The sequence below is a fragment of the Lagopus muta genome, chromosome 11 (assembly GCF_023343835.1).
Source record: "Lagopus muta isolate bLagMut1 chromosome 11, bLagMut1 primary, whole genome shotgun sequence".
Classification (NCBI taxonomy): domain Eukaryota; kingdom Metazoa; phylum Chordata; class Aves; order Galliformes; family Phasianidae; genus Lagopus; species Lagopus muta.
The window spans coordinates 334130-350855 of NC_064443.1; the positions used below are offsets into that span (position 1 = coordinate 334130).

The 16726-nt window shown below is 39.9% G+C and overlaps 1 protein-coding gene across 8 annotated transcripts in view; it reads right to left on the reverse strand.

Annotated features, from left to right (window-relative positions):
• DOCK3 (dedicator of cytokinesis 3) overlaps positions 1–16726 on the reverse strand; it is a 185848-nt gene that overhangs the window by 34536 nt on the left and 134586 nt on the right. For 7 of the 8 annotated variants that reach the window (XM_048956982.1, XM_048956985.1, XM_048956986.1 and 4 more), the window contains exons 27-38: positions 15673–15771; positions 14308–14402; positions 12875–12950; positions 11673–11773; positions 11205–11263; positions 8991–9139; positions 6383–6468; positions 3693–3719; positions 3483–3578; positions 2377–2437; positions 1842–1935; positions 1038–1186 (exon numbers count right to left, since the gene is read on the reverse strand). In XM_048956982.1, the coding sequence (XP_048812939.1) occupies positions 1038–1186; positions 1842–1935; positions 2377–2437; positions 3483–3578; positions 3693–3719; positions 6383–6468; positions 8991–9139; positions 11205–11263; positions 11673–11773; positions 12875–12950; positions 14308–14402; positions 15673–15771 (1092 nt within the window). The remainder of the gene's footprint in view (positions 1–1037; positions 1187–1841; positions 1936–2376; positions 2438–3482; positions 3579–3692; positions 3720–6382; positions 6469–8990; positions 9140–11204; positions 11264–11672; positions 11774–12874; positions 12951–14307; positions 14403–15672; positions 15772–16726) is intronic. The other variant, XM_048956981.1, reaches the window with a different exon arrangement.

Here is a 16726-nt window from a genome sequence, read left to right on the forward strand (position 1 = left end):
TTTTTTAAAGTGCAGTCTTATAAAGCTGTGAAATTTTCTGAAACTAAACAGAAAATCACATACAGTATTATTAGAGAAGATCAATTTCTGAGCCAAAAAAGATCTCTGGTAATGAATCACTCCCTCAGAAATTGGCCACTCCCCCTCACAAGCACAATCTGACTTCTCTGCCATGTTCTGCACAGGATGCCTCTGCCAGAAGCAAAATGGAATGTCAACCCCATATAAATGAAATCCCATTTCTATTTAATGCCACTTTCGCTGTCATCATAGGAAAAAGCAACCCTGAGGTGCACATACAGATGTTATCTCCCAGTAATACATGCTGGATGGTTTATTTTCCTGGAAAAAATATAACTCTGACAACATTCTCACAGATGATTTCACTTCTAATACTCCCCTCCAAAACAGAACACAGATACAAGCGGCTGCAGCACCTGCCTGCAGTGCTTCGAACAGTTACTCCTGGCAGGAAAAGCATACCAAATATAAGGAACTGAAATGCATTCACTCTTTTCTTGTGCAACGGATGAAGCTGCACATTAAGTGAAAGAAACTTTAAAATCACAGTGATGCTGAAAAGGCTTTATCTTTTTTAACTGTAGGATCTCCTACAGTTACTTCTACCTACGGATGTTTACTTCAGGAGGTCAGAAACACAGCAAGTCCTAAACAGCAAAGGCAGCCGTAACACAGCACTTTGCACACACTGTATTTTTTTAATATATAAATTCAGGAACTGGTGTTCACCAGTCTCTGCCATGTCAGGTGATCTGAGCTTTGCTTTAGGTAGGCTCCTGGTGGCCTACCTAAACCAGTTCCAAATGTTATGCATAATGAAATACCCACATCCATTTTTCTCATCTGGTTTTGGTTGTTTTTTTTTTTGCTCCAAAGAGCCAAGAAGCAATCTGTCAAGTTACTAAACCTTTTAGTATAAATTTACTTCCAGGCTACCGAACTGAAATGATAGCCTTGCAAGCTCTAAGTCAGGAAAAGGGAAGGAAGCTGCTGGAAGAGAGAAGAAGTTGGCATACCTTCCCTTTGTTGAAGTAATGGATAATCTTACGGCACAGACCTTCCTTACGTTGCCACTCTGACTGAGATGGGTAATGCAGGAACTCTCTCAGAGGTCTGTCCTCCCACTGAAGTAACTCACAGTACAAAAGCAAAGTAAATGCAGCCTCTGTTGGAAATGCAACCATTGAATCAATGATGACAAATCTCGAATAGGTTAAAAGATCACAAGCTGCTTCTAAAACACGCTGGAAGTTCTGATGTACAACTTGAGAAAAGAATTCAGAAGCATTAGGTTAACATTACATTGCTCAGTGGCTTAAAATAGCAGCACGTGGCTCCTTCTGATAAACCTGACTTTTAGGAACAAATCTGTCGAGTCTCTTTCTCCTTAGCTACTTGATTCAAATCCACAGATACTCAGATGTGCAACACACAGCTGAACTGAGCTGTGTAACACTGAGATGGGGCCTGCAGCTGTAAACACAGCTTGGACAACACAGAATTAGAGTCAGCAGACTTTTAAAGTGCTCCCTAGATACGCAAAGAAATTTGGGGAATGATAATACAACAGTGGGCTTGTGATTTTCATTCCACTGCTGTGATTTTTCAATCAACCTTCCTTGCACAACACTTTAATACAAAATTCAGGGTGCAAACTAACTGGACAGAATGAGGTGGACCTCAGCTTCTTATCTTTCTAAATAACTGATTATAACAACATTTTTTTCCTAATAAATTCAACAGATAATAGAGAATAAGATTACGAGAATCAAAACCTTTCAGTGGGACTTCAAACAGCCCCTGTTTGGTGCCTGACTAACCTGTGTAGTTCTCAGCCTGTAAGTGCATGTCACACAGCTTGTGGATGTAGCGGATGTACATCTCTTCCTTGTTAATTTCTGATTTATAGAAATTCTGTAAGAGAAAGAGAACAGTCACTCTCACTGAGAAAGTTCCTTCCTCCACAACAATCAGAGATGCCTCTGTATGTATAAAGGTACTGAAAAAAGATTAACATAAAAGGAAAGGACTCATTCTTTTTGTGCTCATGCAGATCTAACTCACCAATGTTAGAATTATTTTCAAAGTGAGGGCAGTCAAACATGGAAAGAAAAGGCCAGAGAGTTTGTGAGACCTCTGTCACAAAGACCCTCAGAATGCAGCTGGGGGGAGGTGAGACTTACAGCACTCAGTTCCAGGCAGAGCTGGACCACAGCTCCCAGGAGGTGCTCCTAAGCTCTGTCATTACATCCTGCCTGCCCTTGGATCCTGCGCCTTGTCTGACACATTCCTACCCAATTTTCCTCACCCCAGCGTCAATTTCACTGCACAACGAAATAAAGGAAACATCTTTACCATAAGGTTAACAGTGCAACCGATTTTCTTGTTCTCTGTTTCATCGCCTTTCATACAGTCCCTAAAAAGGTAGAGGAATGTTACAACACACATCTGAAAGATTTCCTTTCGGAAAAAAAAAAAAAAGAGACAAAACTTTCAAAGAAGACATGGCAAACTTTTCTGAGAGCCATACTGTCAGCTAGTTGGTGGCTGGGATCCACAAGGTGTCAAAACTGATCAGCACAGCTCTCCACTTCACAGTTCTGTATGGGACTTGCACAATTGCCCCAACAATTATTACACATTTGGTCTGGGCATTTCCAAATTTTGATGCCGTTCTCTATTTTGTTCTGCTCTGGGACTGAAATATTCTGCTGCTTATTGAAACTATACTAAAAAACTGTTATCTGTTCCTGTACTAAGCATGAAAATGAGTGTCTGTGTAACAAAGCTGCACTGACAGTTGCACCAAAAAGAAAGTCAGCTTCCTTGCATTCTCTTTTAACGTGTCTCAGATATCTGGTCTTGCTTAGTTTTATGGCAGCTGCTGTCAGGAAAAGAAAGAGCAAATCTGATCAAACTGGTCAGGAGAACAAAAAGAACAAACTAAACAGTGCAGTGAAGGATTTGTGATTGCCCAATATCCACACCCAGTCATGTGTTTTCACCTCCACTGAGCAGCAGAAGAACCAAATAAATATTGGAACTTGTCAGCAGGATACAGATAGAAACACGTGGGTCGGTTCTAAGAGTTTCTAATTGCCAACTGTTACATAAAAACAACTCTGAGTGTATGTATATGTAACATGGTGTATATTTTACATATAATGTATGATACTACATACATCAATACCTATATGTGTATGCATGTACACTTGTGAGAATGAACAACTTTCTTCACCTCTGCTGTTCACCTGGAATGATCTGCCAAGAAGAAGAGCCAGGGCTCTTTGCTTTTCACTTGGAGCCTTGCAGCACTGAGTTACACATACTTATATAACGCTTCCCTGATGGGTGCACCTTGATAGACAATGGAAATGCTCTCTGTACATGATAATTTGGTATTACCTCTTCACAAACTTCTTATACACTCACTGAGGACACATTACACTGCTGTCAGATACCTGTAGTCCAGCAGGCGCTCCATGAGGCGAGTTACCGATGTAACAAAAGAGATTCCAGTCTCTCGCCACGTCTCCTGCTCAATCTTCTCCAGCAAACTGTGCAGAGATGAAAAGACAGCAGATGAGGCTTCTGCAGTGCTGTGCATGCAGGCAGTCATGGACAACTTGGTTCCTTCCTCATGAAACAAATGCACAGAATGACTGTCTTACCTGGGATAAGGCCCAAAGAGCTGGGTTCTACTCCAGGCAGCATGAAGCAAAGAGAAGGAAATTACAGAATTGACAGGAAAAGGAAAAATACCCTCATAATGCTGTATAAAATGTGTGAAAGAGAGCACTGCTCGCAGCTACAACTGATTGCTGCGCTGTTACCTGCAGCTTCTCTAACAGCACACAGAAGTTGGGAGTCTGAACCTAAAGCAAATTAATCTGCTCATTCTCACATAAATTTTAGTCTGTCATGAGCAACCAAACAACATCACATCACAATTTATTTAAACTGTACATAAATGAAAGCAACCTTTTTCTGATCAGCAAACTACGCAGTACATGGAGAATCTCAGTGAGGTGGCTGAAGAATGAGAGAAGGCCCAAGTAAAAACACTGAAAATCATTTGCAAAAAATGGTAAAGGAAAGCAAAGCCAGATGCAGGTATCCTGAGCTTGAAACAGATCTCTTGTCAAAAAACTTGCCACCTGTACTGGTAAGAGGAAAGAGAAACTGTTGGGTGTGTTCTCCGAGGATGATTTCCACCCTGGGATCTGTTTCCCATTTCAGCAGAACAGCTGAGACATGGAAGTCAGTGTCAACTGTTTATTTCACACTGCGTTTTTTAACTTTGTGAGAAAAGAGCTGAAATCTCCCTCAGAGCTCACAGTACTCAGAAAATACAGTACATACACAAACTCAGAGGCTGCTGGACTTCAACTTCAAGGTTGTATTTCTTGGCAACACAACCACTACCACCTAAAAATACATTAAACTGTAGTCCCCAATTCTTAACATTTCAGGTTACACGTGCCTTCAGGAGGAGCAAATGGAAAGCAGAACATTCCCCTTGCCAAGTGAATAAAAGAACAAGACATTTTCTTTTTTATTCCTAAAGCATATATTTTTTCTCTGTACACCTGAAGTGCCAGACTTCCCAAGGCTGAATATCACAAACCAAAAGTGAATATATTTACTTGCTTTCTATGGAAAGCATACAGATGGGCAGGCTTATCCGTCCTGACAGTAAATGAGTCAACAAATGTGAACCAAGAAATGCAAAGCTTTATGCCTCAAACTGCCTGAACATTGCTGAGGGACACATGAGATGGTCTGAATACAGAATCACGGAATCATCTAGGTTGAAAAAGATCTTCAATGTCACCACCTTCAAGGTGACCTCGGCCTTGACCTGCCACCAACCTGACCTACTGAATCCCACCACCAAATCACACCCCTCAGCGCCACATCCAGACCTTAGTGGGATGTGACCACCTCCCGGCATGGGGCCCCCCCACTGCCCTAGGCAGCCCGTTGCAGTGCTTTCCAACCTTTATGTGAAGGAATTATCCCTAAAATCCAACCTAACCTTCTCCTGGTGCAACTCGAGGCAGTTTTCCTCATGTTCTACCACTTGTCACCTGAGAAGAGAGATTGACGCCCACCTTGCTACAACCTCCTTTCAGACGTTTATAGAATGATGTGGTCCCCCCTCAGCCTCCCTTTCTGCAGGTTAAACAACCTCAGTTCCCTCAGCTGCTCCTCCTAAGTCTTGCCTTCCAGTCCCACCACTAGCTCTTCTCTGAATAACTTCCAGCAACTCAGTATCTTATCACAGTGAGAAGCCCAAAACCGAACACAGCACTCAAGGGACAACCCCTTTCCTAGTCCTGCTGGCCATACTATTTCTGATGCAAGCTCCCTTTCATAAGGGTAAGGACTTCTCTGCTTTTCTGGTCCCCACTAGAGAGCCTCATGTATTTATTTTTCTAATACTCCAGGAATTTCCTAACCCATTTCCACTCCGCTTTACTGAGCTTTAGCAAACACCTGGGAATCTGAAGTCTGCCCTGACTGGCCCCTCACTAAGGGCTAGTGATGGTGAGATTTCTCCTGGCTTCCTGCAGAAGATTTCATCCAGCTCTTCATCCTGCTTGCCTGTTCTATAACAGACTCCCAGCATAATATCTACCTCATTGGCCTTAACGTATGGCCTAAATTTTGCTAATGATGTCTTTGGCTCACTGGAATATTAAAAGACTTAGTGTTAACTGCTTTGGACTCTCAAAGTCCTTCTGATATAAACTAGGGCCTTTAGAAATACAATTTAGAGACAGCTGAGTAATCAAAGATAACTAAGTTGAAAGTCAGATTTTAAGTCTTTTGTTCATGCTTACGAGTACTGCACATCTGAAAGGCAGTGGAAATACAGTGTTGTGATGGACTATGCAAAAAGCAGAGTTTACATCTCCTGAGCCAACTCAGAGCGCAGCCTTCAAAAACTGGAAGCAGCAAAGGACAATGCAGAGGAAAATCTCTTGCTCTAACAAGGCTGACCTGCTAGACCTCAAACCAGACCTAAGGCCACAATTTTGCATACTGCTAAGTGAAAAGAAAGGCATTGGCATCTCCAGCAAATCAATTTTTACAGAACAATGACAACAACTTACCTGTGCAGCCTGCTATTGGATTGTATGGAAGAAAGGCACAGAAAGATACAGTTTTATCTTTTCAGAACTAGCTTGACAGAGCTCTGTTTCACTGAGAGCCATGTCATGAAAACCTGCCAGGGTGCCCTTTACTACATTCCCTGAAGATCAGCACTAGAGCTGCTACTGCAGCACAGATGACTGCCTTGACTGCTTCAGTGACCCCACACAACACAGAGTGAGCAGAAACTGGCATGGCTTACAGCAGGCTGAAGAGTTCTCTGTAGTTCTCATCACCTTTTCCTTCGGATACCAGGCTGTCCAGCTTATCGATCAACTCAGCTTCCACCTGGATGAGATTGGTTACAAATTGGTTACAAATCAGCTGCTCATGTACATGATGAGTTCCAAACACTAAGAGGACTGGAAGAACATTTTATTTCTCATGCCCTGGAGCCTTCCCACTTCTGTGCGCGAGCAATTTACTTCTCTGTGGCTCAGTTAAATGGAAACACTTTTCTTATTTTGCAGTGAAATAGAAGGACTAGAATAAAATTATCTATTTGCCTATCAGAGCATAAATGAACATCCCGGGGGAGGTAACGCTGCTTCTTCCCAGGAGTTTCTGATGTTCATTCTCTTATCAAACAAATCACTCTGAAAACAATTTCTCTGAGCAAATACATCAAACAAAGTACATCCTGTGTCAAAATCATAATATCCATGCAGAGAAACTAATTTATGGCATGATCACCACTAGTCTGCTGTGATGGTTCTGCTGGTAGGTAACTGACTTTCAATCACCGAGACGTAATTACATTGCAAGATTTGTTCATTAAACTCAGTGACTTCTCTATGAGCATATGATGCATTTCCTTTTCACACATGTACAGGGACAGAACAGCATTGTTACGCCTCTCTTCCTTTACAAAGGTAAGGAATACACATCCATTTTACACATTCATGGACTCTAATGCTCCATAGTCAAGTTTGATATCAGATATTCCAATAAAATTGCTTCAAGTGCAGAATGCCACATATCTAATATTAAAGGGTTCTTTTTGTTTTTTTGTGTGTTCTTGGAAGACTGAGAGAAAACATGCTTTCAATACTAATGAAGACAGAGGTTTCTAAAGGTTGATGTGGTTTGTAGAAATGCGGCATGTTTTTAGTTAACCATTAAGATAGTTTGAGTTCCTCTGTTTTTTAGCTGACAAACTGCAAAGGAAGGAAAGATGAGAAGGAAGAGTAAATCACCCAGAGACACACAGATGGCACTGGTGCTCCTGTTACTGAAATCAATGAAAGGAGTCATGATTTAGTCCATAAACCAGACTGCACTGCTATGTTCCACTGCACAAAAAATTACCTTGATAAAACAAACTACTGGGAAAACAAAAAGTAAGAAAGAAAAAGCATAAAAATGGATTTCCTGGATTTTTGTATTTTTGAATACTAAATTGGTTGTTAGAAAAGTCAACCCAACTTCACAATTAAAACAAACAAGCACTCTCTTTGTTCACGAGCTACAATAACTCATCCAAAAACTTTGGTGCATGTGTCCAGCTGTTTAGCTTTAGACTGGACAAAAAATGACTTCTTTGAGCTGCTAGTAAGATTTAATGCATCTTGTACTGATTGTTATGTTTAAGAAAGATTTTTGTGGCTGTAGCGTAGAACACATCAGTGAGTATAAAAATTAAATGGTTATGAAGAGTTCATCTTTGATGCAGAAAGTATAATCAGATCCAGGAACTAGAAGACGACTGTGGTACTTCTAACTGCAAATGCCAGAGCAGAAACTGTTCCATTGTTATGTTAATACAGCACCTACAGCAAAAAGAGCACCACAATCAAATGTCACCAAAATAACAGCAGTAGAAATAAAAATCAAGGGAGCTGAAGAGAAAAAAAACTCCACAGAAGCTCTTGGTAATACTCTTCCACATAGTTTTTAATGGTTCAGGTTAAGGAAAAGGTCTGTTTCTCTCCTGGGATGACAGACTGTAACTGACACTTTAATACCACATTATGATAATTTAAATACAAAGTCAAACAATTTCTGGACATGCTTTGCACTGTGTGACTGTCTGGTAGAACTGTCAGATCACCTATCTGCAGGCCCTTGCCACCTGCATGGCCCCAAACACAACAAGAAGAAAGCCGCATCACCTGAGGATCCATTCCAAGCTTATCCTTTATTATCCACACTTCGAACTTCCAAGATCTGTTTTACAGTGGAAAATTTACACCAATCTCTGATTATGACTGGGCAACTAAACAAGCACTCTCCTGGCTGCTCTGCAATCACAGCTCATGGCAGGTGCCAGCAAAGGAACTTGTGTTGGGCTCAACCATTCCAGCAGAGCGGCTATAATTTCTCCAAGAATATTCAGTCACAAAATCAGTTTCAAAGCACGGTGTAATTATTTAGTTATACAATACTGTCTTCTGTCTGGAAACTGAATACAGAGAAGTAAAGGCCAACAACCCTGGCTGAACTGTTAAGTCTTTTTTTCTAGTTTGCAGTGTGACTCATTTCATAGCTGACAAGCTGCGTGGAAATCAACAAATTGTGAGCCCAGCACTTCAGAAATTCTTATCCCTTTCTCATTGCTCTTCTCTACATTCAGAGGAAACGCAGCTTGCTGTTAAATGCACTGCTTAAATAATCGTGAGTGGCCTGTAATAGTTTTGTGAGCCATGCTTCAAATCTATTATTTTCATGTGAACAATTCATGACAACATCTTCGTCCCTATTGGATGTGGATCAACAGATATGCATTCCTTGCTTCTAGCTGGGAGCTGCAAGAAAGACAGAGCAAGCACATGAACTGTCCATGGCTACCCATGACTGGGAAGCTGCCTCACCTGTTTGAAGTTGCCATTCTTTCTCTGCTCCCAGTCCATCATGTCATGAAAGATGGGAATCATGATATTCCGGACTTCTGGCTGTGGGACGAGTGTCACACCAAGAAAGGGGCCAATCATTCCCGGAATAAAGTGAATCTTATGCTCCCCTGTACAACACAGAGCAATGGTGATTAAATAAAAGCATTTGTTCTCTGTTGCTGAGATGAAGATGTGCCTCTGCAAGAGTGACAATATTGGGCCCAATGTAAAATCATAGGCACAAACATGAAGAACGCTAAAGCTTTGAAGAAGCTTTGAAGAATGCTAAATACTTTTCCTAAATGGACTGAAACAACAGCATTTGCTTTATGCCGTTCCCTGCAGAGCCCCCAGGGTTTTTAATTTCACTACAAAAGCCTTCAGCAAAAACTGTCGGTGCATCTCACTTGCAGGGGAATTCAAATTGTTAAAACCAACTAAATTAAAACATACTAGCCAGGGGAAAAGAGACCACACGCATTTCCAACTTATGAAGGAAAATATTTTGAAAAGGTTGGTGAGAACTACTCTATTTCACAGAACATATTTAGATTTCAAAGAACCACAGAGCTCTTCATTTTGGTTCTATAGGAGTCACAGTTCTGTAACTGACCTTGACTAAGATAGAAACAGCACTGCTTCTCAGCAACAGGAACAAAAGGCATTTTGCTCACAATGTACTCTGTGTCTGCTTACTGTGCAGTTGCAGAGAACAAATCAAACAGCCATATTTTGAACTCCCAGTGATAAATATCTCTACATCTGTAAGAGGGTTCTTTCTTCCTACTTGAATTTTTCTCCTACAATTTTTCAGTTTCTCAATCTCCAATACATTGGAAAGTCTCCTTATTCCTACACAGATGTTTCAAAACTGGCAGCATCACCTTAGCTGTGAGAGATGGTCAGGTTTATTCAGTTTTTCACATTAAGTTTTTTTTCTTTTCACTTCTACAGTTATCTTCCTGATCATCACGTTGTTGTGTTGTTCTGCAGAAAGTGGGGCCAGAACAGCTGCTCCAGAACCAAGGACAAGTACAGAAAACTTGCAGCCTAATATAAACCCCCCTCCCTTACTGAAGATTCTTTTGTATTTCCTCAAAAAGCTTTTTGCTGGTTTTATTTATGGCATTTTACAGGTAGCTCCCATCCAGCTCATTATCACATTTGTGGTCTACATATAAAATGATAATATTTGGCTATTTGAACATAATTGCATAATGAACATTTGCATAATCTGTCACCTCTATCAGCACCTTTTTCTCATGTCCTGTAGAATCCCATATGCTTCCTTTGTCCTCCAATGTTCCTACAGGTATTCATTTTCATCCCAATACAGACAGGATGCTGGCCTAGCCAGACTTGCTCTCACCTAGTCAAGATTTTATTTGGATGTTGTATAAATAAAATCCTGAACTAGTTAAACCCAAGACTGCCACAGGGCGCTTCTCAAAGCAGAAGTCCTAGATGAAATTCTCCATTTAGCTTTTGAGACTTGTGGAGACACATATTTTCTGTGTAACATACTTAACTTCTTTATCAAAATACATAACGAAAAGGTGAACTGCAGAAGTGGAAATTTTATCACAATCTCGCATTATTGTGGATAAAGCTTTTCAGTTTCGGGTTATTTTTAAGCAGTAATGTATAATTCGTTACTATATGCGCATTACATAGCAGAAGACTCAAAGAAAGAACTTTTATTGTATGTCATTTCCAGGCATTAGAACCAAACATCTGCAGCTATAATTTCCTACCACAACTTCAGCTTTGAATCATCTCCACATGTATAAAATTAATTACACCTATGAAAATGTAAGTATCTGCTCTACAGTCTAGAATGGGAGAGAGATGTCAAAGAATATCTCCATATGAAGATGCAAACTGCAGCACAGTTCAAGGGATCAGAGAAAGCTGATTTTATATTTGCAGATACATAAAAACTGTCACTGATTATGTCAAACTAATGCCTTCCATGGTTGTATTTGAGTAGAAAGTATTTAAATTGGTAGGAATGCATTACTTCAAACGAAGATGGTGCAGAAAAGGATTTTTGGTAGGAGAAGAGAAATGCTTCCTGGTTTTACAGATGCTAAGAGAAAGTATTGTGTGATGCTAAAAATACCATCAAAATTCTAACAGAAATCAGGAGTTACCTCAGCTTCAATTATTAGGACAGAGAATGAAGAGTCATACCTAAGTTCTGCCACATGCTGAAGAGCTCATATGCCATCATCACTCTCATATCACCATATCTGAAAGAGAAGAGATAGATAACTGCCTAACAGGAAAAAAATAAACCTCAAAAGTCAGTGATGTTCAAAAAGACTACAGTAGTTTAACTGGAAAGAACTTACAAAGATCATTAAGTCCAACTTCATGGCTAACTGAAACTTACAGCACAATATAGGGCATTATTCAACCACCTCCAACATACTGACGCTTGGAGGCATCAACTTCATTCACATTAAATTCACATTCAAGCCAACATAAAAATACCAAACATCTGACTTATCACAGATCACTATATTAGGAGATCTACTTATGTGGAGCACTTCCACATCCCACCTTCCAGAATAAATCAAAGAGACCTGTGGTAGAAAAAGAAGTCTCAGTTTTTCAGGTGGCAGAAAAGACTGGGAAGCCAACAAGAGATTTTCTTACTTATCTATTATCTTCTTTCTCTTAGCTGGTGTGGCATTTTCTAGTTGGAGGCTTGGCTGGTTTATGAACAGCACCGCCAGGCTGAAATAAGAGTTCCACACCTGTAAAACAGGAAGGAAGTTTTATAGTCTTACACTCCAAAGGAATAAGTTTTAACAAGCATAGGAAGACACCATAGGATAATTTAGGCTGGTAGGGACCCTGGAGATCATCTACCCACTGCATCAGGTTACTGAAAGCTCCATCCAGCCTGGCCTTGAAAATCTCTAGGGATGGGCACCCAAAGCTTCTCTGGGCAATCTGTTCCAGTGCCCCACTGCCCCCTGCCTAAAGATTTTCCTCCTAACTTCTACTCATATCTCCACTCCTTCAGTTCCACACTGTTCTCCCTTCTCTTATCACTGTTGCCATACAATGTTCCTTTGTAGATAGGATCCTTTTTCAAAGCAAGATGTAATGTAATCCAATATATAGCTTAAACTCTGGGATACAAAACACATTAGGATTCCAATGGATAGGAAATAAAGAGAATAACTCTTAGCACTAATGTTCAAAAATGACTAAACCTGATTACTACAACAAAGTTTATATTGTTCACTGTCTCAAGGCTAAACAGATTTTATCCATCAAGAAACGGAGATTACATAATAATGTGAATGACAGTCCTATAATTTAGTGTCTTTTCCCAAAGAAATGAGGCTATGCAATCATGCTGCGTGCATATGTGCAAAGGCACACATCTGGCTGCTCTTCCTTAGTAACACCAAACTTGTTATCTGCAATCTGCGAATCTGTTATCAGGCAATATGGAAAACACTCTTAAGATAGTGCATTCCTCCAAGGTTTAAGTCTACAGCCAAAGAGGGAGACCCCTGGGAGAAGATTATGCAGAGCCCAACTTCAGGGAAAGCACTGCCTGAGTCCATATTTTACGATCCTCAGATTTGTGAGACAACAGCTTCATTAGCTCCTCTGCTTAAGTAAATATTTGTTTCCTTTGCAAAGGGCTTCATTTGCCTGATCTGAGCGTTCTGTTCTGTACTTCCCTCAATCCAGAGAAGTTCTTTTATCGATCAGATCATCTTCCTCAAAATCAAATAAGTGCTGCAAATTTAACCAGCAAATACAGAGAGCAGTTCTTGCTCTTTTGGTGCTACTACTTTAAGAAGACGCCACAACATATTCTCAGTATCAATCCTTACTTTAAAGTCAAAGTCCGTTTCTGTGAAATTCTTGTGCAGTGCAGAAGACAGGTACTGAACTGTTGTAACTATGATACTGCAGTCAAAAAAAGACAAGAAAAGAGGAAACATTTGAATCTGAAGTATAAATCACACTACAGTACTGCATGCGTTGATTCCACTACACACACAGGCACGCATTCTTCATGGAATTTCTGTAAGTAAAACTTGCTAGAAGTCACTTATCTTTCTATGTTTTCATCAGCAGCCTGTAGTATGTGACAAAAGGTAAAGAACCTTATTCATTATTAGGGAATTAACACATGAGCTTTTAAAATGGTATCTATTGTATGGCTGGGCCATATCACCTGAAGTGAAACAGAAGAATACATCTGTTTTTCCTCTGTTTTAACAGAAATGGTTGGGTTTTTTTTCCCAAAAAACAGCAACTTAAGATACTTGAGCTGTTTTAATTCTTGGCTATACAATAGTACTTTATCAGTCACACAATAACACGTTTTTTGAGTATTTCTGCATTTCTCAACACTGCCTCCGTCCCTCCCACCACTACTTAGGACACGAGGTAGCTATAAGGACACTTCAATGCAAAGCAATCAAGCCGTGCAATAAATTCAGGAATTCATAGCATGTAGATACAGCTTCAGCAACATTGAAAAACAATAGCAAATCTCTGATCCACATGCACACGATACTTCCAAAAGCACTGCTAAATGTATTTATCTTAGCCTAAGAATTTAGAACAAAATATCTTTTCTTACAAACACCATTTAATCTGACATCCTGAAATACTGAGATCCACTCCTTTCACTTTTCATTGTGTTGTGAACTCACGGAGCACGACACGCTGACCAGGACACATTCCTGTTATGGGAACCCCTCCAGTCCTCATCTGGTAGTAACTCCACAGCTAGTTTGTCTAACGCAACAAGAAACTAGCAAATAATTCAGCCACTGAGTGTTCATCACACTGCTATCATTTCAGAGTGTGGCACTTAACTGAAGAAAGAATGATAAAAAAAATTAAGCAGGCCACTGACAACTCAACTGAAAAATAAATGTGTGCAATGTGCCTGGTATCATTGCTGAGGTCTAATCCTCTTCTTCTAACATACCTGAGTGCTTCTAGGGAGGGTAAAGATGGCTGTTTGTGCCACTCTTATCCCCAGTGCAGCTACTTCAAGCTTTGGGTTTAAACCTCTAATTTTTCACACCTTTGCATATTGGTAGATTATAACATACAGAACGACAACTGTAAGTCCCAGTTTGGTCCAATGTGTCAAAAGAAGGAAAGAACTGGGATAAGTACTGCAGGATTCTGTCTTGATCACAACATTTCAATCTGATGAAACACACTGCATCACAGGTTTTGAGTGCACAGGAGAAAAAAAATCTGATATAGAATGACAGAAGTTTATACCTGCTTCTCTACTTACTTGCTGGTGAGCAACCTCATCACCATCCAGTCTCGAGGAAAGACACTCATTTTCATGAGGTTCCGAAATACACAGAAAATCTTCAGGAGGAACTCCTATTGCATAGGTGAAAAAAAAAAGTCATTAGCAGCTGAAGATCTGTGTTCTTGATTACAAGCACTTCTTCAGCTCAGCATGCTCCATTTGAGCACTAGGCCATCCATGTGAAAACATGGTAACAACAAATACAAATATTGCTTTATTTGCATCTAATATGTACTGATTGGGTTGTAGCTGTTTAAATCTCAACTTTCACAGTGAGACAAAAATCTTCCTTATGAGTATAATGTGCGAAGGCTGCTCTGAAAGTAAAGCCACCTATTTTGATAGGCACGGCAGTGGTAAAAGGGCAATGTCTGAAGGAAAAGCTAAGGAGATAACGCATATCAGATGAACTGATAGCTGGAAAAAAAAAGTTGGGGATAATACCTTCAGCCTGTCATGCTGCTGAGCATTTCCTTAGCATTCATTCTTATGGCAATAAGGACAGATTTTAATTCAACCACAAATCCTTGTGTTGGTTTAACGTAAGAATGATAGTGTAGATAGTTTTAAAAAAATATTTAACGAGAATTAATATGATTTAATTTATCAAATCATTTTCCTATGAGCAATTCAATTATCTGAAAGGTAATAATCTCAAGTAACTATCAACCTGAGATACACTGAACCCTGCTACCAGGAGGCAAGAATTCCTCTATCACAAATTTATCTTCCTGATTTATTCAGCCTCTCTATATGCATATGATCTAGAAAGACTATTCAGGAAGGACTTCTTACTGCTTTTCCTTCACACTTGTTAAGGCAACATAAGTTCCTGCCACATCACACTCTTCTCATTGTCTCTATTTTATTAAGTGCCATGTTAATCAAAAGCAATCTTATCTTTATAAATAAAGTTATTCAGCCTCTTAAATAGACCTTTGTCTGAGATATACCTCTATCCTACAGATGATGAAACAAAAAGTTCGTCTCTGTTGTTTTGAGAGGTGCATTTCAAAATGACAGTGACAAAAAAGCCATCTGAGCCCCTCATCAACCACAAGGTCATCAAAAGCCATAACTGAAGTTAAAGGTCACAAATTTGGCAAGGGTGCATAAAATCAAGTAGCAAGATTGCTGCTTTTCCAAGAAAGGCTCCATTTGCTAGAAACATATGTATCCCAAAACAGGTTTGAAACACTCTTTTGACACAACATCTATTATCATAAGAGGGAAAGGAAGGTTTACAAAACCAGAGTGCCAGAGAATGGGAATGATTAGCAGAGCAAGTAAAGCCTGAGGGATTCCCTCTGCTTTCTCATTCAACATCATGTTCTGCTGTACCTTTAGTTCATCCTTGCTTTGGAAGTTGTCCAGCAAGTGCTGGAAATGAGTGTCTGACATCTGACGAAGCAAAGATAAAAGACAGGACACGTATTCTCCCTGTTGACCAAATGAGAAATTCTTTAGATCAGACAATCTGAAATTTTGTGCATATAAAACTCAACTTGGGGTAAGGTATAAAGGGAGGGGTCTGAAATGGCCCCATGCCTATGAGAGGGAAAGCTATCATGCACAGAGATTAAAAATACTGCATGTTAACAGTTCTTGAATGACTCTTTATATACAGGAATACATCTCTTAGAGACCTACCACAAGTGCTGTTTTTACATGGATTTTAACAAGCATTGTAGTCTAAACAAAAATCATTTTGAATCATTAATGCAGACATTAAAGAATTTCTCTCCAAGCATGCAGTTCTTGACAGTCACCTTCTCAGTTACGTGCCTAACAAAGGTGTGACTGCTGCTCATGCGGGTGTACCAGGAAGAATTGAAACAAATTTGCTGAGATACTGAAAACAGCATAGTGATAACAGCACAGGATCAGTACGGGCTACCAAAGGTGTTGGAATCCTGTAAATATTTAGCTATTAGTGCTCACCAAGCTACCTGCTGTCAATAGCTACAGTATTAACAGTATTCCATTAAGCTACTCTGAATGTAGCTTGGGTAAGCCTATGTGAGTTACAATTACATTTCTGGCCTGCAAAGCAGATGCACCCTGACAAGTTACCACAGTATCCCAAAGAGTTTTCCAAAGATGGGTTCCCCCATTTTACATATCTGAAAGTAAAGCACAGAGAAGTTAAGCAATTTGTCCAAGATACTGAGTATGGCAGTGACAGGAAAGTAAGGAGCATGTCTTCTAACTGTCACCCCCTGTGAAACATGCAAGCTGCTTTCTAATCGGTATCTAAAAAAGACTACACCTACTGCCATGCTGTCAAATACAAACTCAGGAACAAATATGGGGGTATTCTGAACTTGGGACTTTCCTCTTCATTTTTATTGATTCTTAAATCAATAGATGCTCAAGCATCTACCTGGAAGCTTTG